The 13,064-nt window shown below is 34.6% G+C and overlaps 1 protein-coding gene across 1 annotated transcript in view; it reads left to right on the plus strand.

Annotated features, from left to right (window-relative positions):
* Positions 1–604: 604 nt before the first annotated feature.
* The window catches only part of LOC143257888 (uncharacterized), a 120,510-nt gene continuing 108,050 nt past the window's right edge, over positions 605–13,064 (plus strand). The window contains exons 1-3 of the mRNA XM_076516912.1: positions 605–621; positions 1,527–1,614; positions 6,523–6,690. Of these exons, the coding sequence (XP_076373027.1) occupies positions 605–621; positions 1,527–1,614; positions 6,523–6,690 (273 nt within the window). The remainder of the gene's footprint in view (positions 622–1,526; positions 1,615–6,522; positions 6,691–13,064) is intronic.

Here is a 13,064-nt window from a genome sequence, read left to right on the forward strand (position 1 = left end):
TGTCATTTTTATAACGCGCTCAATACTCACCATGCGAACCTTGAACGATATTGTATGCAGTCTGAAACACTAACCACTAGAATCTCAAGTAACTGTTTGATTCAGATGTTACAGTTAACGCCATTTTATTTCTAGAATCTGGTAAGATTTTTGGCGCTTGACTCTTAAATAACTTTTGTAAAAATCTGTTATCTAGGAATGACAATAGTAATAAATTCATTTATTTTGAATCAACTAGTTTTGGAGATCTTAATTCGCTTTCAAAGCAATTTTATTCACGACTGGAAGACTTGAGACTATAAAACAAAGGTTTGGAAGAAATATCTATATAAATATTAACTTGAAACTTTTGTCACTGTCAAAATAAACTCCAATTCTCCTAGTATTAAGTCTTTGATCGAAGCCGTGTCTTTGTGCGTGTCCACTTTAATTTTAGTAGAATTTTCAGGGATGAAATCCTTATGGTCATGGAACATTCTTACCTCCATCATTTGGTTGTGACTCTTTTCATCTACTGTGTCTCCATCTTGAGTTGCTGCTGAAAAAACTCAAATTTTATTGGCTACTTTTGCCCTCGGCTATTCTATATACTCTTAAGGTCGGTATGGACACTTACTTTTGGTGAGAGACTATCATATTGGTTAGGCCCAGGAAATATTTCAGGTATCTACTTGGTAGATTGTAATGGCTGCTATCGGATAGGGGTTATAAGGAGAATTATACGAGTCTTTCATATTTTCTAATCTTCCATGACTTCAATGAGTTCAAGGTCACCAGCGGGAAGAAACATGTATTTCATGTACATGTGGTTTTAATAAATATATGTTTATTTGTAGGGTTAAGCTGGGGGTTGGCTTCGTGGTTAACGTGTCTGTTGCAGACTGAAGGGTACAAGGTTTGAGACATGATGCCGCTGAACAAACTTCGCACTTTCAATTGTGAACGTGTTCTAAAAGTTGCAGTAATTCCTCTTATTTGGTTCAAATAGCCAGACAGAGTTCACGTGGCGGTGGGTGCCACGGGCTGGTTGAATTTTCTCCGGTCAGTAAGTAGTTCAAAATTAATGACGATAAAAAGTATCAAGGGTCCCTGATTAACTGTAGATGTCATTCAAGTTGAAAGTTCAATTTCTAATTTTTTTTTTATAAAATAACAAACAAACGTTTTGACTCAACAAAAAAAACAAACTGAATTTGAGAAATTCTAATTCTTAGTTGCTTTAAAATTTTAGTCTTGGACAATTATTTAAGAAGAACATGGATTTTGTGAAGAACGAATTTATTTTTTTATCTTTGCCGCGCAAAGTGCGGTAAGTTTATTACTGTTCACGTCAATCATTTTATTTGAGATTTTGTAAAGTATTGGATTTCAAAGGCACATTGTCAAAAAATTCAGCGATATAATTTTTTTATTCGTCTCAAGGTGCATTAAGTAAAAACAAATATTTTGATGAAACCGATATTTAAAGAAACAAGTCGTGTAATTCTATCAACTGTCTCAGAAATCTCACTTCTTTGTACTTCCAGGTATTCAAATAACTTGTCTTCTCCAACTTTGAAGTTCCTACGCGCCTTCTACCGAAACAAGAATTACAATGATACTGACTCCGTACAGGTAAGCTGGAAATCACGTGATCTCTTTTACCTACAGATAAATTAATCTTTTTGTTTTGCTTAATTAAATTGTGATATTTTAAACATACAGATGACCAATTATCTTCTTGTTTTGTCTCATTAAGTTGTGATACCACAAAGAATTTTCCGCACTTAAAGCTATGAGTGCATTATGAGAGTGATAGTCATTCTTGGTGACGAGAAACCCACTTGAATTAAAAACGTACATGTATTTCAGAACGGCTGGTATGGGTATTAACACTTTTATTGGTAAGTAGAGAACAACGTTTCGACCTTCCTACATCATCTTCAGGTTAACCTGAGCTCTTTATTAATCTGAAGATGACCAAGGAAGGCCGAAACGTTGTTCTCTCCTTATCAATATAGGCCCAACATGGCCAAGTGGTTAAGGCACTCGACTCGTAAACCGAGGGTTGCGGGTTCGAATCGCCGTCAACCAAACATGCTCGCCTTTTCAGCCGTGGGGACGTTATAATGTGATGGTCAATCTCACTATTCGTTGGTAAAATAGTAGCCCAAGAGTTGGCGGTATGTGGTGATGACTAGCTGCCTTCCCTCTAGTCTTACATTGCTAAATTAGGGACAGCTAGTGGAGATAGCCAGCGTCTAGCTTTGCGCGAAATTCAAAAGAAAGCAAACCAAACCAAACCAAAACCTTATAAATAAAAGTGTTAATACCCATACCAGCCGTTCTGAGATACAGAGTGATAGTCAATTCCTTAATATGAATTATTTGGGTTAGGGTGGTGCTTACTGGCTGCCACCCTTCTGGTGAGTATTTCAAAATTAGAGACAGCGGCAGAAAGCCTTGATAGGTTTGTCATAGACACAAACAGAAAATATAAATAAATTATATATGTCCTCCTTCAGTAAATTATACGCTGCTATTTCTTTAATGTTACTTTCATCAAGTCTACTGGCTAGAAAATTAGTATATCTATTTTTATTATTTTTAAGTTTAACATTATTGTGTTTTTGCTATTATGATTATTAGTAATTGTTGGTTTAATATATGTATTTAGGACTAACCTGAGCTTCCTAAGCTAACAAAATCTTATGAGGCATTATTGGGTTTACAGCCAATAATATCTACAATACTAATGTTGTTCAACTGAAAGAAACGATTCAATCTTATCGTTATAAGTAAATATAATATATTTAGTTAATTAAACTCATTACTGGGTTGATGTTTAGTTACGATTTACTTAGATACACTACATGGCCAAAACTTTGTGGACACCTCTTTTGATTAGTCAGTTCGGATGTTTTAGCCACACCCATTGCTAACAAATGCATGAAATCAAGCATACAGCCGTACAATCTCCATAGACAAACATTGGCAGTAGAATGAGTCATACCGAAGAGCTCAGTGACTTTGAACGTGACACTGTCATAGGATGTCACCTTTCCAACAAGTCAGTTCGTCAAATTTCTGTCCTGCTTGAGCTGTCCTGGTCAACTGTAAGTGCTGTTATTGTGAAGCGGAAACGTTTAAGAGCAACACTGGAGCAGTGGAAACGCGTTCTTTGGAGTAATGAATCACGCTTCACTATCTGGCAGTCTGACGGACGAATCTGGGTTTGGCGGATGCCAGGAGAACGCTACCTGCCTGAATGTATAGTGCTAACTGTAACGTTTTGTGAAGGAGGAATAATGGTCTGGGGTTGTTTTTCATGGTTTGGACTAGGCTCTTTAGTTCCAGTGAAGGGAAATCTTAATGCTACATCATACAATGACATTCTAGAGAATTGTGTGCTTCCAACTTTGTGGCAACAGTTTGGGAAAGGTCCTTTTTTGTTTCAGCATGACAATGCCCCTGTGAACAAAGCGAGGTCTATAAAGACATTGTTTGCTGAGGTTGGTGTGGAAGAACTTGACTGGCCTGCACAGATCCCTGACCTCATCCCCCATCGAACACCTTTGAGATGAATTGGAATGCCAACTGCGAACCAGTCCAGGATTTTTCTCTTGACATCAGTAGCCGACCTCACTAATGCTCTTGTGGTTGGATAGGAGCGAATCCTCGCAGCCATTTTCCAAAATCTAGTGAAAATCCTTCCCAGAAGAGTTGAGGCCGTTATAGCAGCAAAGGGGTGACAAACTCCATATTAATGCCCATGGATTTAGAATGAGATGCTCAACTAGAATATGTGGGCGCGATGGTCTGGTGTCCAAATACTTTTGGCCATGTAGTGTATCTTACTTTGATCACAAGTCGGCATTAATGGCATTATTACATTTTGTTAACACGTTTTACATTTTATTTTCTCGTTTGCTTCTCTTAAGCACGCACATTTAATACTTCATACTGTACTGGATCAGTTTTAAATTGCTGTCTTGTTGGCTGCAATAGCCAGTTGTCACTATTCAAGAGAATTATGGAGAGACTACGTCATGGTTACCTAAAGAACTAGTAATAAAACACCAACATAATTCTGCTTAGTTGCAAATAGATAGTACGTTTAAGTATTTTTGTTGTGTGTCTTATAGATTCCAGTCATCCAATGGGACAGCGGTATGTATATGGACGCTAAAATCAGGGGTTCGATTCTCCTTAGTGGATACAGTATATAGCTCCATATGACTTTGCTATAAAACAAAACAGATATTTATGGCTATAAAGAGTATTTGCTGCTGTCTCTAATTTTGAACTGCTGATTAGAGGAAAGGTAGCCAAATTCAGTAATGCTCACCATCCACGCTATGTGCTTCATTGTCACACTTATAACGCACCCAGAGCTTCTAGTGCAGGGTATATTTTGTTTTTGTCTTTAGTTTAAGCATAAGGCTATACAATGGGCTATCTGTACTCTGTTCTATCGTTGTATGTACTACATAATATTTAACCTGACTCGTCAACTCCGAAATCCAGAGCTCTACCACAAGCCAAATCGATGTTTATAATTATACCTTCATTTTATGCATATTGGCAAATTGTCTGGACACGGTTAACAAACGACTGGTGTTGTTAATCGTGCTTTGTCAGTAATAACCAAAAACATTTCGCTTTATAACTGGTTTGGCTAAATGATACTGGTTAAAACGTATTTTGAGTTAAGTACACATTTACGAGAGTAATTATTGAAGTTGGTTTAATATACGGAGTTAAGACTAATATAAATCATCCTAAATTCGACGAATCTTGTGGAACATTAATATGATTATGGCCGAATGTATCGTTAAAAGTGTGGATGCCTTTATACATTTAAATTATAATCATATTGAATATTTTATGTATTAATTTTTGATATTATATACCCTTGATCAGTTTTGTACACAATATTATTTTTGTTTGTGTATGTAATATCTGGAATTAGTATCGATAGAGCTTACTTTTGATCAGAAGTTCTTTCTAAAATGACCCCCGCTAGTAAGTCTACGGATTTACAACGCTAAAATCAGGGGTTCGATTCCCCTAGGTGGGCTCAGCAGATAGTCTGATGTGGTTTTGCTATAAGAAAATACACACTTTATAAAATATTGATTTTTTTCTGTGTAATAACATTTGTTTGTTTCGAATTTTGCGTAAAATTACACTAGAGCTATCTGCGCTAGCCGTCCCTAATTTAGCAGTGTATGACTGGAGGGAAGGCAGCTAGTCATCACCGCTAATTCCTGAGCTACTCTTTTTACCAACGAATAGTGGGATTGACTGATACATTATGATGTCCCCACGGTGGAAAGGGCGAGCATGTTTAATGTGACAGGGATTCGAATCCGCGACCCTCGGATTACGAGTCGAATGCCTTACCACCTGGCCATGTGTAATAATGTAATGTTGTTATAGGGAAATAGTATCACAGCCAGAGAAGATAAAATGATAACAAGTAGGGCAGGAAACCCGAACTCTCAAGAGTACATTTTTTTGTTTTAGTAAAATACAAAAGTGAATGTATAATTAAAGAGAATCACGCAATTTAGAAATTATGCAGTTAAACTGTAAAAATAGTGAGTTGAAAAACTCTCTGGTTTAAAAAAACACTTGTCAACCAGATTTCAGAATCCATAGAACATCAAGCAACAAAACTCTTCAACCCATAGAACACCGACCAGTAAAATTGTGAGAAAAATATCGCTGAACACGTGATTACGAGAAACCCACTTGAAGTAAAAATATATCTCAGAACGATTGATATGGGTATTAACACTTTTACTAATAAAGCAGAGAACAAAATTTCGACATTCTTAGGTTAAGAAAGGTCGAAATATTGTTAGGTGCCATGTCAGTAAAAGTGTTAATACCCATATCAGCTGAAATATATATCGTTGAATACTTCGTCAAGCAGAGTGGACAAAATGAGATTATTTTATGCCTTACATGATTTTAACGCTCCACATTTCGTACTTAACATCACCATAATAGCAATTTACCCATTATGACCTGAAGAAACGTCCTATAAATAAGAAAATGCTGTGCTTATCACGTTAATATAAATACACGTTCGTATTGAATTTTAACATCTAAAAATGGCCGTTTTACTCAGGATTTTACAAAATATTAACTTTTTGCAGTTTATTATCATAAGTGAATTAATATGATTTCTAACCTTTTTATTTTCAAACACAACAGTAATTTAGGCTTCGTATTCAACCTTATGTTTTGAATTTCGAGAGAATAAAAATTATTATAGTTGATAGTACTTTCGATATTTGAAAATATAAAAAAAGACAGCATCATTTGCTTAATGTTTTTGTCATCTTTAATTGTTTTTTTATTTGACGAAATTATGATTTTTAAATTCGTTGCTATTAGCGAGGTAAGACTTAATTATTAGGATACGGGTTTGAATTTGGAGTTAGGCTTATGGTGTCAGAAAGCTTTCTCAACTATAGAAACTAAAGAAATTATTCCAGTTTTTATATTTATTGAAATGTTTTTTTCTAACAGTGTATGATACTGTATATTTCATGCAAAAAACGAGTACGTTATGATGTTCATTGGAATGGCCGTTATGTGGACCCAATAAATGCATATTATAAGAAGAACGTGTTAATTTTGAAAGGAAAGAATCCCAGACTTCCAGATGACCAGTATATTTCAAGATTATATTATCAGGTAAATATTTAGTTTTGATAATTTCTTGTAGAAATTCGAGGCTTTTCGACTGTAAACTTGCTTATTTAAGCCTATTTATTGAAGCAGGTTATGTATTTTTGTTTCTGTGAATTTTGCACAAAGCTACTCGAGGGCTATCTTTGATAACCGTCCCTAATTTAGCAGTGTAAGACTAGAGTGAAGGCAGCTAGACATCACCACTCACCACCAACTCTTGGGCTACTCTTTTACCAACGAAGAGTGGGATTGACCGTAATATTATAACGCCCCCACGGCTGAAAGGGCGAGCATGTTTAGTGCGACCAGGATTCGAACCCGCGACCCTTGGATTACGAGTCGAACGACTTAACCCACTTGGCCATTCCGGGCCCGAAGCAGGTTATCGTTTGATATGATTGAAAATGTTTTATACAACAATGTGTAAGGCGTTTAACATTATTTTTAGACAAGGTGTATTTATACAACACATTCCAGTCCTACAACACTCGCGATGGATCTGCCTTTTATATATATGTGAATTATATGATAAGTCTAATCCAAAACAATCGCTTTTCCTTAAACACTGTGTAAAGGTTGTTTACAGATATACTAAGTCTAATCAAAATACAACAAGTATGTTCGAGTACTTTTTGTATGAATCTGTTTACAAGGCCGATACTTTCGATCTCCGGTTTGAAGTGGTACAAGGATATAAGAACAGTGACTCCTTCCTCGGTGGACTCAGCAGATAGCCTGATGTGGCTTTACTATAACAAAACATACACGCACACTCCTTCCTCTGAACAGGATGCCAGTCCATCGCATATTAACCCCTTAAACTAACAGCTGGCACTCATTATACATATCATGTACCATGATATAACTTATTTACGTTATTCAGCAGTGCGAAACCGAAGTAACTTAGAATTATTTCTTAACTTTCTTATTTCGGGGAGGATTATTACTTTAGAGATAAAACATTCATGACTAATCATTTTTTTTGTGCGAATAACCATAACTACAGAAGACACGTGGTCATACACATACATCAACAACATAAAAAAGAGTTGAATAGACTCACGAAGAACGTTTTCATAGTCAACTACATTATACGGACTATTATAGCTGAAAAACGCTTACATTATTACACTATTTTATGAAGTGTTATAGCCAGAAAGTGCTTATATTATTACACCTTTCTATGAAGTGTTGTAGCCGGAAAATGCTTATATTATTGTCCCCCGATGGAAGAGCGGTAAGTCTTCAAATTTACAGGGGTTCGATTCCGCTCTGTGGACACAGTACGTTACGGTTTCACTATAAGGAAAAAAACACGTACAAAACACCATTTTTTCTAACTGTTTGATCCATTGCGCAATTGAAAGTAAAATAACAAGTGTAAAGAGACTTTACAGAACATGCGCATTTTTGAAAGCCCCTGTAACACAGTAGTATGTCTGCGGACTTAAACCGCTAGAAATCGCGTTTCGATACCCGTGGTGGGCATAGAACAGAGAGCCCATTGTGTATATTTGTACTTAATTGTAAAACAAAACTTATATTATTGCATTCTTCTGTGAAGTGTTATAGCCGGAAAATGCTTATATTGTTACACCCTTCTGTGAAGTGTTATAGCCGGAAAATACTTATATTATTACACCCTTCTGTGAATTGTTATAGCCGAAAAATGGTTATATTATTACACCCTTCTGTGAATTGTTATAGCCGAAAAACGGTTATATTGTTACACCTTTTTGTGAAGTGTTTTAGTCAGAAAATGCTTATATTGTTACACCCTTCTGTGAAGTGTTATAGCCGGAAAATACTTATATTATTACATCCTTCTGTGAATTGTTATAGCCGAAAAATGGTTATATTGTTACACCTTTTTGTGAAGTGTTTTAGTCAGAAAATGGTTATATTGTTACACCCTTCTGTGAAGTGTTATAGCCGGAAAATACTTATATTATTACACCCTTCTGTGAATTGTTATAGCCGAAAAATGCTTATATTGTTACACAATTCTGTTAAGTGTTATATCCGGAAAATGCTTATAATATTCCACTATTTTGTGAAGTATTATAGCCGGAAGATGCTTGTATTATTACACTATTTACGATTACTCTTGTACAGAAACACCCACTGCTCATGATTAAACTATGTGTTAGTCATAGATCAAATTTTTTAAAATTGTCAGATATTTTGATTTCTATCAAATTCGTGCTTTAAGGCAGGTTGGGTTATATTCAGTATAATTTTCGCGTGTCCCCAAAAACTGATCACATGTGTCAATATTATTTTTTCTACACATTCGATATCGATATATGTGTGTGTGTGCTGGCTGCTGGGCACGCAATATTTTCTATCTTAAAGTTATATTTTTCTTTGAGATCCATAAAACTTATGACCATCGTATATTTGGCTACAGCTATTAAATCTATATTACTAATTCGAAGAATTTGTGTGAAAATAACTTGTTGCATTGTCAGCTTCAGTTGTACAAGGTGAAAATGAATATTTTGAATTATGAGATCTTGTTTTAATTCAAAGTTACTTTATTCTTTTATTTCTGTAAAATTCGCTACAGTATGAATGGGTATTGTTTTCGTTAAAGGTGTTTATACATATGTATACCACTTCTATCCGATATGTTTCTCTCTCTCTTCGTATATATATATATATATATATACGTCTACAAAACGTATTCCATGTTTAAACTACAATTTAAGGTTCTATTTTAAAATGGATATGTGTAATAAAACAACAGGTTTTACAGTACATATAAATAATGTACAATGTATGATATGGTTAACCTAAAAAAGCGTTAATCAGAACAAATGTTTACCTTGAAAACAACCTGATAATCCATTATCTTGAGTATAGAAGTGAAAACGTAATAAAATACTGAATTAAGTTGTGTTTATTATGTATAAAATATACATGGAGTATGAGTCACTAGAGTCAGTTGTTTCGTTTAGAATATAGTTAAAATTTTTGTTTCTACTCTAAAGCAAACAATAATTATATTTATTTCATCTTTGTAATATTTTATTTAGTGCTAATGTAATACCAACCGTACTAAGCGTGCAGTTTCAAACGTACAGTAACTTTCGTTTCACCCTGTATATACTTATATGCACGTTTATATCTGTGCTTATGTATAAATATATGTCTATATGCCTACGTGCACACACACACTCATATATATATATATATAGATTTTTGGTGTCGAGTATTGAACCGATAGAACATATACAAGTAATTATTTGAGGCTGAGCACGTGTACACAGAGAACTTTCTTTGGGTGCCTGGTGGAAGTGAGGACTTGCCGAATTATACTCCATTACAACGAATATTAGTTTAATGTACCAGCCTTTACTCAGTATATTGACGAAAGAGGGCGTAGTAATGATAAAGGAAAATGTATTTGAAGTGGTTCTGAGTAGAAAGGATTTCATATTTGTTTGTAGGCCTTTCGTCAAATAATAGTTTCATGTTTATTTGTAGGATTTATTTCAAGGAAGAATTTCATGTTTGTTTGTAGGCTATATGTCAAGGAAGGGTTTCATGTTTATTTGAAGGATTTACGTAAAAAAAAGATTTCATGTTTGTTCGTAGGATTTACATCAAGGAAAGATTTCATGTTTTCTGCAGAAACTGGAAACGATAGTATTACTACAGACAAAGACAAAATTTCGAAACTGAAGAGACCTCTTTAGTAGATTTATTCTAAGCCAATAGGCTGTTTTATTAGTTGTTTTTCTAAGGAAAAGTAAATAAAAAACGAACAAAGTCCTACCTTGGAGAACCTTAAGAAAGACAATCACCTACTGAAGTTATTATTCCAGCACCTATCATGGTAGTAAAAGTTAAAAAAACCAAAAAAAATCAATTTATACAAAATTAATAAAATTGTTACCCAGTTAAATGAATTAGAATAATAGCCATCCTTCAAACGTAAAGTCAATTGTAACTGCTAATTTCTACATTGCATTCTATCTTTCACAGGAGATTATATATTTATATGTGTTAATGATGTTAACACACCGAAGAAAATAGTGCCAGGAAGTATTTATTGAAATGGCTTTATTAAAAAACATTTTAAAGATTAATAACATATTTAAATTTAAAATTCAAATTCTTAGTACCATAGAAAACATCCAGATAATAGGTATGGAAACAAATATAAAAAAACGCAAAATCAAAGAAGCCCTATTTATACAACAACTAAAACCAAAATTAAACCAATATAAAGGAACACCTTTATACCTATACCAACCAAATATCTAACTACAACGCCCCCTATCCCGTACCCGTTTACACTGTCATCCCTTAGACATGCGCCCGGAAACAATCAGTTATAAACTCTCTCTTTGTTAACTTGAAGATGACCTAAGAAGGTTGGAACGTTGTTCTCTGGTTTATTAGTGAAAGTGTTAAACCCATACCAGCTGTTCTGAGATAAAAAAATATTTTTGACTTAGAATAAAGTGATGAAATATTAATTATTTTACTCTTAGATTGGTTAACCGTTTTAATTTTATCCAGTTGTTCATTTAACTGTTTCCTACAATGTATTCCTTCTTTTAATGAATGCATTTTAGTTTATATTGAACAATGATGATCATATCATGAAACTATGGATGAAGAAACAGATGTAACTATAGTACAGACCCTTTCACAGACGTAACTATAGTACAGACCCTTTCACAGATGTAACTGTAGTACAGACCCTTTCACAGATGTAACTAGAGTAAAGACCCTTTCGCGGATGTAACTATAGTAGAGACCCTTTCACAGATGTAACTATAGTAGAGACCCTTTCACAGATGTAACTATAGTAAAGACCCTTTCACAGATGTAACTATAGTAAAGACCCTTTCACAGATGTAACTATAGTAAGACCCTTTTACAGATGTAACTATAGTAGAGACCCTTTCACAGATGTAACTACAGTAGAGACCCTTTCACAGATGTAACTATAGTACAGGCACTTTCACAGATGTAACTATAGTAAAGACTCTTTCACAGATGTAACTATAGTAAAGACCCTTTCACAGATGTAACTATAGTAAGACCCTTTTACAGATGTAACTATAGTAGAGACCCTTTCACAGATGTAACTATAGTAAAGACCCTTTCACGGATGTAACTATAGTAGAGACCCTTTCATAGATGTAACTATAGTACAGACCCTTTCACAGATGTAACTATAGTAGAGACTCTTTCACAGATGTAACTGTAGTACAGACCCTTTGACAAATGTAACTATAGTAGAGACCCTTTCACAGATGTAACAATAGTACAGACCCTTTCACAGATGTAACTATAGTACAGACCCTTTCATAGATGTAACTGTAGTACAGACCCTTTCACAGATGTAACTATAGTACAGACCCTTTCACAGATGTAACTATAGTAGAGACCCTTTCACAGATGTAACTGTAGTACAGACCCTTTCACAGATGTAACTATAGTACAGACCCTTTCACAGATGTTACTATAGTACAGATCCTTACACAGATGTAACTATAGTAAAGACCCTTTCACAGATGTAACTATAGTAGAGACCCTTTCACAAATAAACAAGGTATACTCAAGTACAAAGAATATATCAGAAAATAAAACTGTTCATAAATATTGTTTAGATAGTGAATGTAATAAAGTAAAAATAAGTTATTTCTTTGATAGAATGTTTATTCAGAGTATTCATGATGAGTAAACTGTCTATTATTAATAAGAGAAAATCCTTAATAACCGTGGCACTTGAACTTCTTTTAGGCAGGATTAAAGTAATTTAATCTGTGAGACATTTTCCTTCCTCCCTCTCTAGACCTTTCTCGTGTCATCCTGTGTCACTGTATCAAGTTTGGTACTGATTGATCAAGAAATGTGGAAGCGTATAAGGAACAGATACACAGACATAGCGACATTTATTAATATAGATAATATGGGGGTGTGATCTTTTCATGACCTTCCTCGTGTCACCCTGTGCCCCTGTGTCAAGTTGTACTCGTTTGATAGTTTTTTCTTCAAAATTTAATATAAAATCAGATGGGGGGTCCAACTATCCTTCCCTTATGACCTTCTTGATACCATCCTGTATTACTGTGTGAAATTTGGCGCTGATTAATCAGGAAATGTAGAAACGTATAAGGAACAGACACACATCCCATATACTAACATTTGTTTATATAGATCAGATGAGGTCTAACTCTCCCAGTGATGTTGATTTAGTTTAGACACCTACAAGAACCCAACGCTACATCTTCTGGGAAAGAAATTAGATTACAAAGTTTTTATTGATGCTAAGAATGTGACATCACAGACAGTAAACCCGACTCCGATGATTTCATATTTTCATAGGTCTACTCTTATATGGACTAAAAGATGCG

The sequence above is a fragment of the Tachypleus tridentatus genome, chromosome 7 (assembly GCF_004210375.1).
Source record: "Tachypleus tridentatus isolate NWPU-2018 chromosome 7, ASM421037v1, whole genome shotgun sequence".
Lineage (NCBI taxonomy): Eukaryota > Metazoa > Arthropoda > Merostomata > Xiphosura > Limulidae > Tachypleus > Tachypleus tridentatus.